Here is a 19846-nt window from a genome sequence, read left to right as displayed (position 1 = left end):
CACATCACATCAGAGCACAACACTGCACAGCAGAGCACAGCACAGCACATCACATCAGAGCACAGCACTGCACAGCACATCACATCAGAGCACAGCACTGCACAGCACAGCACAGCACAGAACAGCGCAGCACAGAACAGCACATCAGAGCACAGCACTGCACAGCACAGCACATCAGAGCACAGCACTGCACAGCACAGAACATCAGAGCACAGCACTGCACATCAGAGCACAGCACTGCACAGCACAGCACAGCACTGCACAGCACTGCACTCCACTGCACAGCATTGTACATTGTTACATACGTGTAATACTACCAGAGACATCTACGACGGAAGGTTTCAGAGGCGGTATACGTAATCCTACACTACGTTTTCGGTGCCAGATACATCCCATTTGTTATACACTCTGGGTTTCTACCTTTTTCTCATTGCTTAAAGTGGGTAACGTGATTGCTACTATACTGATGGAAAGAAATAAGGGAACACATCGAATTGTAGACCAAATTTAATTCAATACTAGCGTAGTAATGTCTGTATTTCACACCAAGTTGTAATGTGGGATTGAATGTCTGTAGTGTTGAATGTGCTGCCTATATGTTCCCAGTCAACTTCTGACAATATGAATTGATTTTTTTATGCAGTCATTATTTCTTGTTGCTATCTGTGTGATCCTTTATTTCTTTCCATCAGTATATTTATGTGATTGGTTTTAACATGTCTATGCACAAATTAGGGCACCAGAAGGAAATTTGATGGCAAATTCCATCTACCACCCTTACTCCTATTCATTAAAATACTTGGAGTATGCAACAAGTGAGAACTAGATAAAACAAGACAAGCTTTTGTCAGTATTAAGGTCACTGACACATGGTACATAAGGTCACTGACACATGGTACATAAGGTCACTGACACATGGTACATAAGGTCACTGACACATGGTATATAAGAGAAAGAAAATTACTTAGTCTCATGCGTGTGGTAAATCATATGGCATCATCACAGTGCGTTCTTGTTACAGAAACATGATATAGAAACATTGATAAATTACTTAGTCTCATGCGTGTGGTAAATCATATGGCATCATCACAGTGCTTTCTTGTTACAGAAACATTGATAAATTAATTAGCAGTTGATCATTTGTAGACAGAGCCGGTTTATCCTTGTAGCACACGTAGCACGTGCTACGGAACCCGCGCATCAGGGGGCCCCACGGTGATGTGTACATTAATTTCATTTCCCCCAGTCATTTTTTCCCTTTCCCCGATGGGGTTGCAAAATATATATCCTGGGAAGGAGGTCCCGCTGGTATTTGTGCTACAGGCCCCGTGGATCCTTAAACCGGCTCTGTTTGTAGATAACATCAACGTGATAAAGATAATCGATGGTGAAAGTTTATCAGTAAAGGAAAGAGGAACACAGAGTTGTTTTTTCATTAAAAAATCTCGTAATTTGTTTTACAAAGTAAAGAAAAGTTTGTTTTATTTAACGACGCCACTAGAACACATTGATTTTTTATCTTATCATCGGCTATTGGACGTCAAACATATGATCATTCTAACACTGTGTTTTAGAGGAAACCCGCTGTCGCCACATAGGCTACTCTTTTACGACAGGCAGCAAGGGATCTTTTATTTGCGCTTCCCACAGGCAGGATAGGACAAACCATGGCCTTTGTTGAACCAGTTATGGATCACTGGTCGGTGCAAGTGATTTACACCTACCCATTGCACCTTGCGCCTCACTCAGGGTTTGGAGTCGGTATCTGGATTAAAAATCCCATGCCTCGACTGGGATCCGAACCCAGTACCCACCAGCCTGTAGACCGATGGCCTAACCACGACGCCACCGAGGCCGGTTTGTTTTACCAAAAATTAGGCCTCTGAAAAAAAAAAAATGTGTGCGTGACACACTCATGGGTTTCGCAAAAACAAATTCAGGTAACCCATTTTCTTTTTGCATAACCCGTTATGTCCACGTAAATGGTGTCCTTAATTCAATGCGCGAACGAAAAATAGGTTACGCAAAATTAGATTTGTTACAACGATGCGCGAATAAAATTTTCGTTCTCGCAATTTTTAGGGGCCTGGGGTTTAATTCACAAAGGTCTCTTAGGTTCTGCTAGACAACAAAGCATCCTCTTTGTAAGTCTTTTAGCATTGCACTGTGAGATCGCAAAGTTGCGAGAGTTTAGTGAATTAGGCCCCTGATTAACTGCACTCATACATAGTATTTTTAAATTGACCAGTTCCCACTGCTAATCCAGAATCATTGCATCTGAATTGTGATAGTCTCTTTTGGAATGTTAAGACAAATTAAGTTGTAAGTACCGTTCATTGCTTAAGATGGTGCAGTTTTGGTGAAAAGAACAACGAACTTTTTTATTGAAGATATCTGTCACATATATGTAAATGTGTTATAACATGCTGTATTAGTGCAAATAGTTCACATGATCGAAAATAAGAGGGAGAAAAATCAATGTAATCAAATTGAGGCATTTGCGATCCTTTACAACATTGGTAAAAGACCAAACGACTGGATCATTTAGTTAGGTTCACAAAACGGATCAAGGTCAGTGTCGTCAATCAGCGTGTGTCAGATAGTGGCGGAAACAATGGATTACAAAGTTAATATTGACTCCAGTCGCAATTGCTCACGCGGCATCGTTTTCGAGTTTTCATCGAGCAAACACACAATCAATAAAACATCGCGGCTAGACTCTCCTTTAATGAAAAATCTTTGTCTGATAATGGCGTGATTTAGAAACTATGTTTGAACATTATGCGTTAATGGCGGGATGCTTCCAAGATCCAATTTTCTCTCGTAATGGCTCCAATCGCGTAGTAAATCAGATAAGACTGGTGTTGTTTTTGTAGTTTTTTCTTTCTTTTTCTCTCCCTATTGTTTTTTTCTCCCAGGATCTTCTGCTCAAAGAGAGATTGTTGTTTTACGAGGGAATTACACGAGTGTAGTGCTCATCAATGGCTTTTTACAAAAAAGGCAATCACATGCAAGCCGGTGCCGCGATCCCATTCAACGATTGATGCCTTCTTCAGCTGATTACATTCGTCCCATGATGCTAACAAAAATCTTCAAGGCTTACCGATTAGCGCGACATTGTAGTTTGTCACGCTGTTAGAGCGGCCAGATAATAATACACCGCACATAGAGTAGAAGTCTAATAGAGGAAACTGGATGTAAAACTGGATGTAAATATGCCAGTGAGACAGGAACGCGCCTTATTTGAATCTGGAACAGGCCTCGGTGGCCTGCCTCTCTCTCTATCTCACTCTCAGACACTCTCACTCGCCTTACTTTGAATCCTGGACAGACAGCCCAGATAGCTCCAGGGTGTGCTTGAACCTTAATTGGATATAAGCACGGAAATAAGTTGAACTGAAATGAAGGAATCTGAAATCGTATCTTACTGGCACTCTGGTTTTGGATATTCGTAAACCGATCTAAACAAAACCTACGTTATGTCTGACAGCGATTAACCAATTGTGTGACGCATTGGGAGAGGAAAGGAAAGGAATGTTTGTTTAATGACACCCCAGCACGTTTTAAACCACGTCTGTGTAGTGTCTAACATCCCTGTCATTGACAGAACACTGGCGAAGTCAGAGGTTGTGCCCACGACAGGCGTGCTTGAACAGTTCTCTGATGGAAGTATGCCAAAAATTACCCACACCCACTGTGTCTAACATGATCATTTTGACACTTGATCGATAGAAGCGAAACCCGCTGCCGCCACATAGGTTTACTCTTAACCGTAAAGCTCGGTGGATCCTTCGTATTGGCTTATTATTAAAAAAGGGGCGGGGCGTAGCCCAGTGGTAAAGCGTTCGCTTGATGCGTGGTCGGTCTAGGATCGATCCTCGTCGGTGGACCTATTGAGCTATTTCTCGTTCCAGCCAGTGCTCCACAACTAGTGTAACAAAGGCCGTGGTATGTACTATTCTGTCTATGGGATGGTGCATATAAAAGATTCCATGCTGCTAATCGAAAAGAGTAGCCCATGAAGTGGCGACAGCGGGTTTCCTCTCTCTCAATATCTTTGTGGTCCTTAACCATATGTCTGACGCCATATAACTGTAAATAAAATGTGTTGAATGCGTCGTTAAATAAAACATTTCTTTCTTTCTTTCCATATAACCGTAAATAAAATGTGTTGAATGCGTCGTTAAATAAAACATTTCTTTCTTTCTTTCCATATAACCGTAAATAAAATGTGTTGAGTGCGTCGTAAAATAAAATATTTCTTTATTTTTATTACTGAAAAACGACAACGTTCCTAACAGCATTATTAGTAGTCACCTTCCCTCTGCCAAACCGTGTTCTAAAACACTTAACTCACGCTCTTGTCAAGTTACAAGTTTATTCTCGTCTATTTCACATTTTTGACACATAATCGATCTGTTTCATTTTTATTATTTTGTAGGAAACTACAATTATTTTTTTATTTGTTGATTTGTTAACTATATTTATTTCTAATATACATTTTATTCCAGAGTATTCTTGCGAAGACTTCCGTTGTGATAATGGGTATTGTGTGTCACGTGACGTTCTCTGTGACGGAGTGGACAACTGTTTTGACGGAAGCGACGAGTCAGTTAACAGATCGACTTATTGTGGAGGTAAGAGAGCATGACACGAAACACACACGGCAGTTTAGATGATGCGGCAATAACAACACAAACACATACGAGTTTAGATGAAAACACATACGACAGTTTAGATGACGCGACAATAACAACACAAACACACACGACAGTTTAGATGAAGCGTCAGTAACAACACAAACGCACACAACAGTTTAGATGAAGCGACAATAACAACACAAACACACACAGTTTAGATGACGCAGCAATAACAACACAAACACACACGACAGTTTAAATGACGCAGCAATAACAACACAAACACACACGACAGTTTAGATGACGCGACAATAACAACACAAACACACACGACAGTTTAGATGAAGCGTCAGTAACAACACAAACGCACACAACAGTTTAGATGAAGCGACAATAACAACACAAACACACACATCAGTTTAGATGAAGCGACAATAGCAACACAAACACACACAATTTTAGATGAAGCGACAATAACAACACAAACACACACAACAGTTTAAATCAAGCGACAATAACAACACAAACATACACAACAGTTTAGATGAAGCGACAATAACAACACAAACACACAAAACAGTTTAGATGAAGCGACAGTAGTAACACAAACACACACAGCAGTCTAGATGAAGCGACAATAACAACACAAACACACATAATAGTTTAGATGAAACGGTAATAACAACACAAACATGCAGATATAGAAAGAAAGAAATGTTTTATTTAACGACGCACTCAACACATTTTATTTACGGTTATATGGCGTCAGACATATGGTTAAGGACCACACAGATTTTGAGAGGAAACCCGCTGTCGCCACTTCATGGGCTACTCTTTCCGATTAGCAGCAAGGGATCTTTTATTTGCGCTTCCCACAGGCAGGATAGCACAAACCATGGCCTTTGTTGAACCAGTTATGTGATCGGTGCAAGTGGTTTACACCTACCCATTGAGCCTTGCGGAGCACTCACTCAGGGTTTGGAGTCGGTATCTGGATTAAAAATCCCATGCCTCGACTGGGATCCGAACCCAGTACCTACCAGCCTGTAGACCGATGGCCTACCACGACGCCACCGAGGCCGGTACACATGCAGATATATAATTACAAACAGAAATAACAAACACACATACGGACATATATAATGAAACAAGTTATAATAGCCTTCACGTAGCCTCGTATCATAATCTTTTGTAATGCAAATAGACTTAGTTATTTATAGGAGAACGAAACTGCATTCTCAACATACATATATTTTTGCAAAATGAAAATAAGTCAACTTTGGGTTTGTTTTCATGCAAATGTAAAGAAAATAAGGATTGAATAGGAATTAAACGTAACATTTGCAAAAACAAAATAAGGTCTAAACAATTGAACAGGACTATAGTAGCACATGTAGCACGTGTTACGGTCTCCGCGCTTCAGGGACACCGCGGTGATGTGTACATATAATTATTTCCCCCAGGTCATTTTTTCCTCTACCCGAGGTGGTTGCAAAATATATATCCTGGGAAGGGGGTCCCGCTGTTATTTGTGCTACAGGCCTCGAGGATCCTTAAACCGGCTCTGACCCTTTTCCCGTTCAGTGTTTGTGTAACTTGAACACCACCTTTTCACCGGGGCAGGACGTAGCCCAGTGGTAAAGCGTTCGCTTGATGCGCGGTCGGTCTGGGATCGATCCCCGTCGGTGGACCCATTGGTCTATTTCTCGTTCCAGCCAGTGCTCCACAACTGGTGTAACAAAGGCCGTGGTATGTACTATCCTGTCTGTGGCATGGTGCATATAAAAGATCCCTTGCTGCTAATCGAAAAGAGTAGCCCACTAAGTGGCGACAGCGGGTTTCCTCTCTCAATACCTGTGTAGTCCTTAACCATGTGAAGAACGCCATATAACCGTAAATAAAATGTGTTGAGTGCGTCGTGAAATAAAAACATTTCCTTCTGCCTTTTCACGTTCAGTGTTTGTGCAACTGATTCCTGCATTAGTTATACGCGTCACGTCAATTTTCTTGCACGCTGACACGCGCTGCCTCTCAACAGTCTAAAGCGACTTCCGTTATCCGGAAAACGCCGAAATAGAACGAATCTTTTACTTCCCGAACAGCACATAAAAATAAAATAACGACCGAGTACAATTCTAAACCCGTCACGATATAAAGCAAACCCAGGCCAGTGACCCCTGGCGGTCAATCAAACTCCTCAGTGACAAAGTGGTTGCTTTATTCCAGTGTCAACTGATATTTTCCACCAAAAAACCTCATAGCAGTGGGAAATGGCAAAGAAATCAGTTTGTCAATTTTAGTTTGACAGGAGCTTTTCACAGTCTAGAGAGTCTATAACAGTTCGACTATATTGCCTCGTAGAAAAAAAAACTAAAAAAAACGCGTTACGTTTCAGACGGATATTGGCTTAACATGGGAGAAACGACTCATGTTACATTTAGCAACACTGCCCCACCCCCACCCCCCCCCCCAAAAAAAAAAAAAAGAAAGAAAGAAAGAAAAAATCATCCTCCCACAAAAACAACAACAAAACGACAACAAAAACAAGGGAAAAAACCCCAACAAACCGAAACCAACAACACAATACCACAGATAACAGATATGTTTTTGTCAACAAGTACATTATAATAAAATGTGTTGCGATTTGTGTTGTATTTAGTTGTATTATATTGTGTTTGCTTATATTGTATTGTATTGCATTATAATGTATTATATAAACAAAACAATACAACAAAATACAACCAAACACAACACAACATAATACAACACAACACAACAAAACCAAACATCAGTACAATGTAATATAACATTATACAATGAAACACAACACAACACAGTTCAACCAAACATAACGCACACAACCAAACTCAGTATTATCTTGTCTTGTCATGTGTTGCTTTGTCTTGTCTTGTCTTGTTCTGCCTTGCTGCTTTATCATGCCTTATCTTCTTGTAACATGCCTTGTCTTGCTTTATCACGCCTTATCTTGCTTTATCATGCCTTGTCTTGCTTTATCACGCCTTGTCTTGCTTTATCATGCCTTGTCTTCCTGTATCACGCCTTGTCTTGCTTTATCACGTTTTATGTTGCTTTATCGTGCCTTATATTGCTTTAGCATGCCTTGTCTTGTTTTATCATGCCTTGTCTTGCTTTATCACGCCTTGTCTTTCTTTATCACGCCTTGTATTGCTTTATCACGCCTTGTCTTGCTTTATCGTACCTTGTCTTGCTTATCACGCCTTGTCTTGCTTTATCGTGCCTTGTCTTGCTTTTCACGTCTTGTCTTGTTTTGTCACGCCTTGTCTTGTTTTGTTACGTCTTGTCTTGTTTTGTCACGATTTTGTCACGCCTTGTCTTGTTTTGTCACGCCTTGTCCTATCTTGCCCTGTGTTGTCTTGCTTTGTTCTGTTTTGTGTTATCGTCCATGGCTGGTCACACTGTCCGTCTCTTACTGCCTGTGTGTGTGTGTGTGTGTGTGTGTGTCAGTGTGTGTGTGTGTGTGTGTGTGTGTGTGTGTGTGTGTGTGTGTGTGTGTGTGTGTGTGTGTGTGTGTGTGTGTGTGTGTGTGAGAGAGAGAGAGAGAGAGAGATAGTGTGTGGGTGTGGGTGTGTTTGTGTGTATGTATATGTGTGTGTGTCTGTATGTGTATATATATGTGTGTGTGTGTATGTATGTGTAAATGTGTGTGTGTGTGTGTTTCAGAGTACGACCATAATGCCCCTCTCTCTCTCTCTCTCTCTCTCTCTCTCTCTCTCTCTCTCTCTCTGTCTGTCTCTCTGTGTTTGTGTGTGTGTGTGTGTGTGTGTTTCTGTGTGTGTATGTATGTATGTATTTGTGTGTTTGTGTGTGTATACGTGTATGTGTGTGTGTGCGTATGTATGTGTGTGTATGCGCATTCGTGTGTGTGCGTGCGTGCGTGTGTGTGTGTTTCACAGTACGACCCTAATACCTGGCTCTCTCTCTCTGTGTGTGTTTTTCAGTGTACGACCCGTTCCCCGGGGAGAACTTCGCTGTGCTCATCTCAGTGGTGGGCGGCAGTATCGTGTCCCTGATGGTGGTCGCCTGCTGCAAGATGTGCAGACAGAGTCAGCAGGACGCGCAGAGACACGAGATGTTCGAGTATGCACACGGTAAGTGAGTTCCTTTCACATCCCTCTTACTCCCCTACACCAGGGGCATATGCAAGAGGGTTCGGGAGATTCGAGATGTTTGAGACTGCACACGGTAAGTCAGTTCCCTTCACATCCCTCTTACTTCCCTACACCAGGGGCATATGCAAGAGGGTTCGGGAGGTTCGAGATTACACTTGGTAAATCAGGTCCCTTGACCTCCGTCTTACTCCCCTACATCAGGGGCATAGGCTGGGGGGGGGGGGTCGTCTGGAGGTTCGAGATTGCACATGGTAAATCAGCTACCTTCACACCCCTCTCTTCTCCTACACCAGGGTTATAGCCTGGTGGAGGGTCCAGGAGGTTCGAGATGTTTGAGTTTGCACATGGTAAGTCAGCTCCCTTCCCACCCCTCTTCCTCCCCTACACCAGGGGCATAGGCGGGGGGGGGGTTCGGGAGATTGCACACGGTAAGTCAGCTCCCTTTCACATCCCTCTCCTCCCCTACACCAGGAGCATAGGCTGGGGTTGGGGTTCGGGAGGTTCGAGATGTTTAAGTTTGCACATGGTAAATCAGCTCCCTTCACACCCTCTTCCTTCCCTATACCAGGGGCATAGGCTGGGGGGGGGGGGGGGTCGAGAGGTCTTAACGAATCTGCCCCTACGAATAGGCTAAAACAATTTGTCATTGTGCAATATTAAGCTATTCATATAGTGTCCAGGGGTAAACCTAGACAAACGGATCCAGTAGGTTCATATTCAACATCCCCTCCCCCACCATGTGCAGACAATGCTACGACTCTGTTACATCTCTCCCTCTACAACCACTAGTGGGTACGAAACTTAAATAAACAACCAACATCTCTTATCTCCAAAATTGGAGGCCATAACTTTATGATGAATAGAGAAAAAAATTCTGAAACATTTTGTCAAAATTAGCCATGGTTGCCGATATAAGTTTTACATTTCTTGAATATGCGACAAACAATATGGGTCCAGAAAAATGACATGAACAGAAAAGGAGCTTTGTACCCAGTATTGTGAGGTTTCCTATGATGTGCAGGAAATGAACACAAACAGGAAGTACAGACCAACCGACTGCCGTAAAGACCATTTAATGTATACATTTACAAAGATTAAAAAAAAGTAGCATACTTATAATTACCCAGTTGTATTCCGATTACTTACAGAAATATTAGTATGTTGAATACGTTTATGAAATTATACAAACAACATTGTTATGACGCGATGCGGTGATGTAATAGAGCGATGGGAAGATGAAGGAAGGAAATGGTTTATTTAACGACGCACTCAACACATTTTATTTACGGTTATATGGCGTCGGACATATGATTAAGGACCACACTTCATGGGCTACTCTTTTCGATTAGCAGCAAGGGATCTTTTATATGCACCATCCCACAGACAGCATAGTACATACCACGGCCTTTATTACACTAGTTGTGGAGCACTGGTTGGAACGAGAAATAACCCAATGGGTCCACCGACGGGAATCGATCCTAGATCGATCGCGCATCAGGTGAGCGCTGTACCACTGGGTTACATCCCGCCCCAATGGGAAGATGAAATATAGCAGAACACTGCACCATCTCTTCATCGCTCTATCAACGCGACTGGCCCCAACAGGACAACGTTTATACTTGATACATCAGTTCATGTATACTCGATACATCAGGTCGTGTATACTTGATACATCAGTTACTGTATACTTGATAAATCAGTTACTCTATACTCAATACATCAGTTACTATATAGTTAATACACCAGTTCGTGTATACTTGATACATCAGTTACTGTATACTTGATACATCAGTTACTGTATACTTGATACACCAGTTACTGTATACTTGATACATCAGTTCATGTATACTAATTACTTGATACAACAGTTAATCTGTTTGTAACGGCTGATTGAAGTTAAATGCGTAATGCAGGCAGCATCACCTGGGAAACAATGAAACAAATGATTAATTTACAGCCACCAGCTGTATCGGAAATGGCGTGCGTGTTGTCTCTTGAATCGACCGCCAGATGACGTCCCTCGTGTCACACTTCAATGTCTTGGTCTCTTTCATGACCAATTTGATTGCGGTGTAGTATAACACACGTGATTCACTAGAACGTGTTTAGAATACATTTTATAGATGTTTGTGGCACAAAGCCAAACAGTCAAATGTAAAAAGTTTAAAGTTTGTTTTTATTCAACAACACCACTAGAGCACACTGATTTATTTATCATCGACTGTTGGATTAAAAATATTTGGTAACTTTGACAGTTTTAGAGAGGAAACGCTTAGAGAGGAAACGCGGACTCCTTTATAAGCACCACCCCACAGGCAGAATAGCACATACCACGTCCTTCGTTATACCAGTCGTGGTGCACTGGCTGGGACGAGAAATAGCCTAATGGGCCCACCGACGGGGATCGAACCCAAAACCGACCGCGTATCAGGCAAACGCATTACCACAGGGCTACATCCCGTCCTAATAGTGAAATGAGATACACAACCTACTAATAATAAGTTCCATTGCATAATCAAACAGTTTACCGATGTGATAGCCTGTGTTAATCCCTTTATTAAAGAGAATCCGACGCATTACTTACGTGTTGTTAAATTCCGATTAAACGATCACTTACGTGTTGTTAAATTCCGATTAAACGATCACTTACGTTTAGTTATATTCCGATTAAACGATCACTTACGTTTAGTTACATTCCGATTAAACGATCACTTACGTTTAGTTATATTCCGATTAAACGATCACTTACGTTTAGTTATATTCCGATTAAACGATCACTTACGTTTAGTTTCATTCCGATTAAACGATCACTTACGTTTAGTTACATTCCGATTAAACGATCACTTACGTTTAGTTACATTCCCATTAAACGATAACTTACATTTAGTTATATTCCGATTAAACGATCACTTACGTTTAGTTTCATTCCGATTAAACGATCACTTACGTTTAGTTACATTCCGATTAAACGATTACTTACGGTTAGTTACATTCCGATTAAACGATCACTTACGTTTAGTTATATTCCGATTAAACGATTCCACCATCTTAAAGGTTTGTAATGCAGTAACCACGAATCTGAAGTGTCCATATTTTGCAACAATTGTAGGAGAAACAATTTCAGGCAATATATAACACAACTCTTTTGTTTTCCTCTCTCTCTGCAGCCTCTAAATACGGGTTTCTGCGCACCCCCAGTATTCGCCAGCCTGCCAAGGCGAACGAACACAAACAGAGCCACCAGCACCATCACAGAACTTACGAAGATGTAGGTATGTGTCTGATTCTGTATTTAATTGACTGGACATATTATAGCAATTAGTGATGCGTATTATAGGATATGTATCATAATATATTAATTGTTAGAATTGACTGTGCATACTATTGCAATTAGTGATGCGTATTATAGGATATGTATCATAATATATTAATTGTTAGAATTGACTCTGCATACTATTGCAATTAGTGATGCGTATTATAGGATATGTATCATAATATATTAATTGTTAGAATTGACTGGACATATTATAGCAATTAGTGATGCGTATTATGGGATATGTATCATAATATATTAATTGTTAGAATTGACTGTGCATACTATTGCAATTAGTGATGCGTATTATGGGATATGCATCATAATATATTAATTGTTAGAATTGACTGTGCATACTATTGCAATTAGTGATGCGTATTATGGGATATGTATCATAATTAATTGTTAGAATTGACTGTGCATACTATTGCAATTAGGGATGCGTATTATGGGGTATGTATCATAATATATTAATTAAAGGAGCGTCAATAAATTTTAAGGAAAACGAAATTTTAAAAATACATGATGCCAATTGAAGTGCAGTATTTAAAACATGAAATATATCACTTAAGTGTACCAAAGCGTACTAAGTAATGTTAGGCTCTTCCTGCGATTTTCTACAGTTAGAGTATATCGTAATAAGTATAATTTAATCTTTGAACCATATATATATATATATATATATATATATATATATATATATATATATATATATATATCGGTATGCCAATATATTAATACAACGCAAACCTAATTATAATAGTCACTGGCTAAGACCAATACTGAACAATAATTAGAAACCCACGAGAAGTAGATGTTCGAGTCTTAATAAAATGGTTAAATAGTTGCTAAGTATACATTATAATCAACACAGGCTAAACCAATTCTTTAAGAGTGGAAAGTAATTGTATTTTATTGTATCTTAGTGTCCTGGATTACCAATAGACACATTCCTCTTGTTCAGTTGAGATAACGTAACTTATAAAACATATTTTAATATGTTTTCGTTTGTGTTCTAGATACGGAACCAGAATTCTAGCAATTGTCAGCTTGCCCACCATTTTGCCTTACTGTCGGTACCAGTTACGTGACTGCGAGACCTTTGATTTGTGGTACAGTGTCCAAGAGATGTCCAGTGTGGTACATACAGTGTCCAAGAGATGTCCTGTGTGGTACATACAGTGTCCAAGAGATATCCAGTGTTGTACACACAGTGTTGAAGAGGTGTTCAGTGTGGTACATACAGTGTTGAAGAGATGTCCAGTGTGGTACATATATTCTTGATGGTCAAGAGATATCCAGTGTGATTAATACCGCCAGGTTTGGTCAAGAGATATCCAATGTGGTTAATACCGTCTGATTTTGCCAAGAGATATCCGTGTGCTTGATACCGTCTGCTTTTGTCAAGCGATATCCAGTGTGCTCAATATCGTCTTGTTTTGTCAGGAGATATCCAATGTGGTTAATACCGTCGGGTTTTGTCAGGAGATATCCAATGTGGTTAATACCGTCTGGTTTTGTCAAGAGATATCCAGTGTGCTTGATACCGTCTAGTTTTGACAAGAGATATACAGTGTGCTTGATACCGTCTAGTTTTGACAAGAGATATCCAGTGTGCTTGATACCGTCTGGTTTTTGTCAAGAGATATCTAGTGTGCTTAATACCGTCTGGTTTTTGTCAAGAGATATCCAGTGTGCTTGATACCGTCTGGTTTTTGTCAAGAGATATCTAGTGTGCTTGATACTGTCTGGTTTTGACGAGATATCCAGTGTGCTTGATACCGTCTCATTCGGTCAGTTATGACCGCACCCACCAGACCACGATACGGATGTTAACGAAAGCACGGTGTGTTTGGCCGCGACTTGTCACGGCGTTGGAAACGCTTACAGGAAGAAATCTGCCTACTAGTGAAATACGAAATAATATTTAATGCGTTTATAATCTCGAGTGAAAATTTGAGTTTTCTCTGTGACAACCAGAAACGCTCATTGGTAGCTATAACTATGAACAACTGTCCATTTATTTCGGCTGTGATGCGCACAAAACGTAAACGCATTAGAATCTCAGTTTAAATCGAATTTTAATGATTTTCTTACTTTCACTTAAAAAAACATATTATGGTTTTATGTTCAGTTCTCTACAATCTAATTAAAATTAGCTCCACTATTACATGTGGATCTAACACCAGCCAGTTGGAGCTCATGTCCACCAATCAAAACCTTACTTGCAGAATCATGCCAGTAATTTAAAACTAACAACACTGCGTAGTCCCCAATGTCCAGGTAACATTTCGTCTGTAAATAATAATTTAAATATTGACCAATCACACTTCGCCTTTTATAACGTTATTTGGGAGCATACAAATTCTAAAAATATCGGGCGAGTCTATTTTAGTGGACGCAGTACAGCGAACCATACCAATACGTACGGGGTGGGTTATCTGTCTTCAATTTTACATTAAAATTTATTTATTTATTTATAAAAAAAACCCAACTAAATCAGTCTTCAGTTTTACATTACAAATTATTTATTTTATAAAATAAAACATGTTTTAAGGCATTCGTAATTCACACGAAACATGTCGTATACCCTCAGGATAATTCGGAATGTTTTCAAATTATTTTTAAATCACTGGCAGGATTCTGCAAGTAAGGTTTTGATTGGTGGACATGAGCTCCAACTGACTGGTGTTAGATCCACATGTAATAGTGGAGCTAATTTTAATTAGATTGAGTTCTCTAAAGCTTAAGTTTGTTGCAGATGCTACTTTCAATTGATTTGATTAACTAGCCAGATTGATATGTTTTGTTTTACTAAATTGCAAGCTACGGGAAGGACTCTTCAGGAAATTATGTCATTGGAGGAAGGGAAGGAAGGTAGAGAGGCATCGAACGAGAAAAAAAAATCGTATATGGTTAATTTGGGTTTTTGAGAAATATACTCAACAAAATTAATTCAGGGTCAGTAGATATTCTAAAACATCTTCTTCCGTTGCAACCGGCCTCGGTGGCGTCGTGGCAGGCCATCGGTCTACAGGCTGGTAGGTACTGGGTTCGGATCCCAGCCGAGGCATGGAATTTTTTAATCCAGATACCGACTCCAAACCCTGAGTGAGTGCTCCGCAAGGCTCAATGGGTAGGTGTAAATCACTTGCACCGACCAGTGATCCATAACTGGTTCAACAAAGGCCATGGTTTGTGCTATCCTGCCTGTGGGAAGCGCAAATAAAAGATCCCTTGCTGCCTGTCGTAAAAGAGTAGCCTATGTGGCGACAGCGGGTTTCTTCAAAAAAAATCTGTGTGGTCCTTAACCATATGTCTGACGCCATATAACCGTAAATAAAATGTGTTGAGTGCGTCGTTAAATAAAACACTTCTTTCTTTCTTTCTTCCGTTGCAAGGTGTCCACACTGTGCTTGTTCTAAAAATTAATGATTTAAATAACAATTTATAGCGAACAATGTGACAAGTATTGTAACGTACCAACGGATAACGTATCCTTAAAGGGACAGATCCTAGTTTTTAAACACTACAGCGTATTAGAGCCGTTTATGATCACTGAAATCAAACATTACTTATATTTACTTATATTGTTTAGATTATCCATTTCCGTACAACCTGTTGCTTCTAATATCACAAAATAATTTTTTCATATTTAAAAAAAAAACGCACGTGCGTCTGAGAAGTAGCGGTTATTGATTCAAGTTCTAATCTATTTTTAAATGATATTTTCCGGTTTTAACGTCACAGACTCTTCTTTTACTCTGTGTTACAGGTTTGTAGATTAACTAAATTTAGTGTCCATTTTTATGAGTTGAAACTAGAGTCTGCGCCTGCGGTTATTTTATTAACTTTGCGAAAAACCCACCGTATACAAGATGTTTTGCATGTATAACTGGTCCGATTTTTCTGATTAAATTATTATTTTTTTTGAATGTTATCTATCAGAATCACTAAAGGTCTACTGTCCCTTAATTACTTTTGTTGAGTATATTATATTGTTTAAACGACAATCGCTTTTTTTTTCGTTTTTTTTTTTTTAAATTATGGGGTACTGGCGTTCGTCATACCACTGCCATTCTCCTAATGCAATCACAACTGAAACACTTCTAATATTCTTCTATTTATTTATTTAATTATTTGTTTGTTTGTTTGTTTGTTTAGTTATTTATTTTTATATAATTAATTTTATTTATTTATTTTAATTAATTCATTTTATTTCGGTGTGCTTTTTAAAAACATTTTGTTGTTGATTGCAACACATTAAAAGTACAAAATTCTGGATTTTTATCAAGTATAATTCTTACGAACAATAGCATCTTATTGTAGAAATTGTGGGACCAGTACAAAATACTTTAAAAACAATGGAAACTGTTAATATATTGTTTCCTAAGTGATGATTTTATGAAATAACTATGGGTACGGCTAGGTCTATTTTGTACTTCAAACCCCACTTCCAATGTATTTGCGTTGTACTTCATGTCATTTGATAAATTTAAAATAACGTCATGTGTTTTAAAATACTGGCTAATTAGGCCTATGTACCTCCACGTGCTGCCAATAACAGACTATTGTATTGTAAGTGATATTACAAGTATGTAATAACTATTGTATTCAACGCGTAACTTGTAAGTCATACATGTATATCATGTTGTAATAACATAAATTTTAGTTCGCAGTAATATTCACCTATATCGTTTTGTGAAATTTTGAACTCATTATGGTAGTGGATTCAGAATCGCCTTGACGGAGGGTGGGTTGGGGTGGGGGTGGGGGTGGGGGAGGAACACTGTCTCTGAAATCTTTTATTTTTATGTCTTTTGAGATTATGTTTCACCAAGATTTGAAGAGTTTACATTATATATTTTAATTAAATGACCCCCCCCCCCCCCCCCAAAACAAAAAAACACAAAAAAAAACAAGGAAATGTTTTCCTCCCAACAATAAATTAAAAAGAAAATGTATGTGAATAAAAGGGGGTAGGCAGGCCCCCACCTGGATCCACCACTTCATTTTTAGCCAGTACATGTAATTTTCTCTTGTTGCCTTGTCTTGTCAGTACCAGATTAGCACTGTTTAACACTCCGTCCATGTTAGATCTCTCCCATTCTGTGCATTCTTACCAGGTGTCCCAGTTTCAAATTCCTCCCGTATTCAAGTTACTTCCCGGTAATTTGAACCTAGTTTCAGATTACCGGGGGTTGTTTGAACCTAGTTTTAGATTACCGGGGGTTGTTTGAACCTAGGTTCAGATTACCCCCGGGGTAGTTTGAACCTAGTTTCAAGCTACCCCCCTTAGTTTCAAACGAACCCCCCGGGGGTAGCCTGAAACTGGGGGGTAACTTGCACATATATGGTAGTTTCAAATTACCCCAAGTTTCGGATTAACCCATTTAATATCTCAAACTAGACGGCGATTCATGAACGTGTTGTGAATTAGACTAATTTTACATAGTGATATTTCCTGGGGAGAAAAATGGTGGCGACTGAATCATTGTTTAACGTCCGTGTATATACACAGACGACGTGATGTCGACGCAGGAAGGGGCTATACGTAAAATATAATAGGACAGACATATTATGTGTTCTATTATTTACGTATTGACTATTAACAGTTTATATCTGAACTTAGGTAGTAGTATACAAGAAATAGAGATTATTACACGAGCGGGTGTGTCATACTGATTTTACGAAACGAGTGACAGATTTCTTTGTATGAAATCTGTCACGAGTTTCGTAAAATCAGTATGACACACCCGCTCGTGTAATAATTTCTTTATTATCCGTATAAAAATATACCCTATTTGTGAAAATGTACTGGTTGTTGGGTGGGGGTAATTTGAAACTACGAGGGGTACTTTGAACCTAGGTTCAAATTACCCGGGGGGTAACCTGAACCGGGGGGTAATTTGAACCTATTACACTGGGATACACGGTGAAAAATGCGGAGCTAAAATGCGGAGATAAAATTGAATCCGGGTTATTTTAACTCCGCAGTTGTCCCAGGGTTACGCTTCACTTGTACCCGGGTTAACGTTAGCTCCGTATTGATGCAGGGATTGGCTGACAGTTTACACCTGGTTCCCATAAAACTGTCAAGAGACACATATCGATGCATGCGCTCTGTGAGAGATCGACGAAGTTGAACAGGAACCAATTTCACAAAACATCGCAAACCTAGTTTTACACGTCAACGCAAATCTACTAAAACACAATTCTTACCACTACCGACATTTGAACTAATATATAGTCTGGCATATAAATAATTCATTTTCGTTCGTCCTTAAAATGCTCTATCTTCTTTTATCAAATGATGTAAATTTGTTACGTGAAACAGACGCCAAACATGTAAACGTACGACTGTAGATAAAAGTGTTAGTGACACTGTAGATAAGTGTTAGTGACAGACGCCAAACACATGTAAGATTACGACTGTAGATAAAAATGTTAGTCACAAACAGACGCGTCACACATGTAAACATACAACTGTAGATAAAGTGTTAGTCACATACAGACGCCACACACATGTAAAGGTACGACTGTAGATAAAGTTTTAGTCACAAACAGACGCTACACACTTGTAAACGTACGATTGTGATAAAAGTGTTAATCACAAACAGACACCACACACATGTAAAGGTACGAAAGTAGATAAAAGTGTTAATCACAAACAGACGCCACACACTTGTAAAGGTACGACAGTAGATAAAAGTGTTAATCACAAACAGACGCCACACACATGTCAAGGTACGACAGTAGATAAAAGTGTTAATCACAGACGCCACACACTTGTAAAGGTACGACAGTAGATAAAAGTGTTAATCACAGACGCCACACACTTGTAAAGGTACGACAGTAGATAAAAGTGTTAGTCATAAACAGACGCCACACACATGTAAAGGTACGACAGTAGATAAAAGTGTTAGTCATAAACAGACGCCACACACTTGTAAAGGTACGACAGTAGATAAAAGTGTTAATCACAGACGCCACACACTTGTAAAGGTACGACAGTAGATAAAAGTGTTAATCACAGACGCCACACACTTGTAAAGGTACGACAGTAGATAAAAGTGTTAGTCATAAACAGACGCCACACACATGTAAAGGTACGACAGTAGATAAAAGTGTTAGTCATAAACAGACGCCACACACTTGTAAAGGTACGACAGTAGATAAAAGTGTTAATCACAGACGCCACACACTTGTAAAGGTACGACAGTAGATAAAAGTGTTAGTCATAAACAGACGCCACACACATGTAAAGGTACGACAGTAGATAAAAGTGTTAGTCATAAACAGACGCCACACACATGTAAAGGTACGACAGTAGATACAAGTGTTAATCACAAACAGACGCCACACACATGTAAAGGTACGACAGTAGATAAAAGTGTTAATCACAGACGCCACACACTTGTAAAGGTACGACAGTAGATAAAAGTGTTAGTCATAAACAGACGCCACACACATGTAAAGGTACGACAGTAGATAAAAGTGTTAGTCATAAACAGACGCCACACACATGTAAAGGTACGACAGTAGATAAAAGTGTTAGTCATAAACAGACGCCACACACATGTAAAGGTACGACAGTAGATAAAAGTGTTAGTCATAAACAGACGCCACACACATGTAAAGGTACGACAGTAGATAAAAGTGTTAATCACAAACAGACGCCACACACATGTAAAGGTACGACAGTAGATAAACGTGTTAGTCACAAACAGACGCCACACACA

At 39.5% G+C, this 19846-nt stretch overlaps 1 protein-coding gene across 1 annotated transcript in view; it reads left to right on the top strand.

Annotated features, from left to right (window-relative positions):
• Window positions 1-14279, top strand: part of LOC121389000 — a 51003-nt gene extending 36724 nt beyond the window's left edge. The window contains exons 4-7 of the mRNA XM_041520588.1: window positions 4512-4637; window positions 8621-8770; window positions 11959-12063; window positions 13124-14279. Coding sequence (XP_041376522.1) covers window positions 4512-4637; window positions 8621-8770; window positions 11959-12063; window positions 13124-13143 — 401 coding nt within the window. The 3' untranslated portion in view covers window positions 13144-14279. The remainder of the gene's footprint in view (window positions 1-4511; window positions 4638-8620; window positions 8771-11958; window positions 12064-13123) is intronic.
• Window positions 14280-19846: the final 5567 nt, after the last annotated feature.

Source organism: Gigantopelta aegis, chromosome 14 (assembly GCF_016097555.1).
Source record: "Gigantopelta aegis isolate Gae_Host chromosome 14, Gae_host_genome, whole genome shotgun sequence".
In the NCBI taxonomy this organism is placed as follows: Eukaryota; Metazoa; Mollusca; class Gastropoda; order Neomphalida; family Peltospiridae; genus Gigantopelta; species Gigantopelta aegis.
This window is presented reverse-complemented; position numbering and strand designations above follow the sequence as displayed.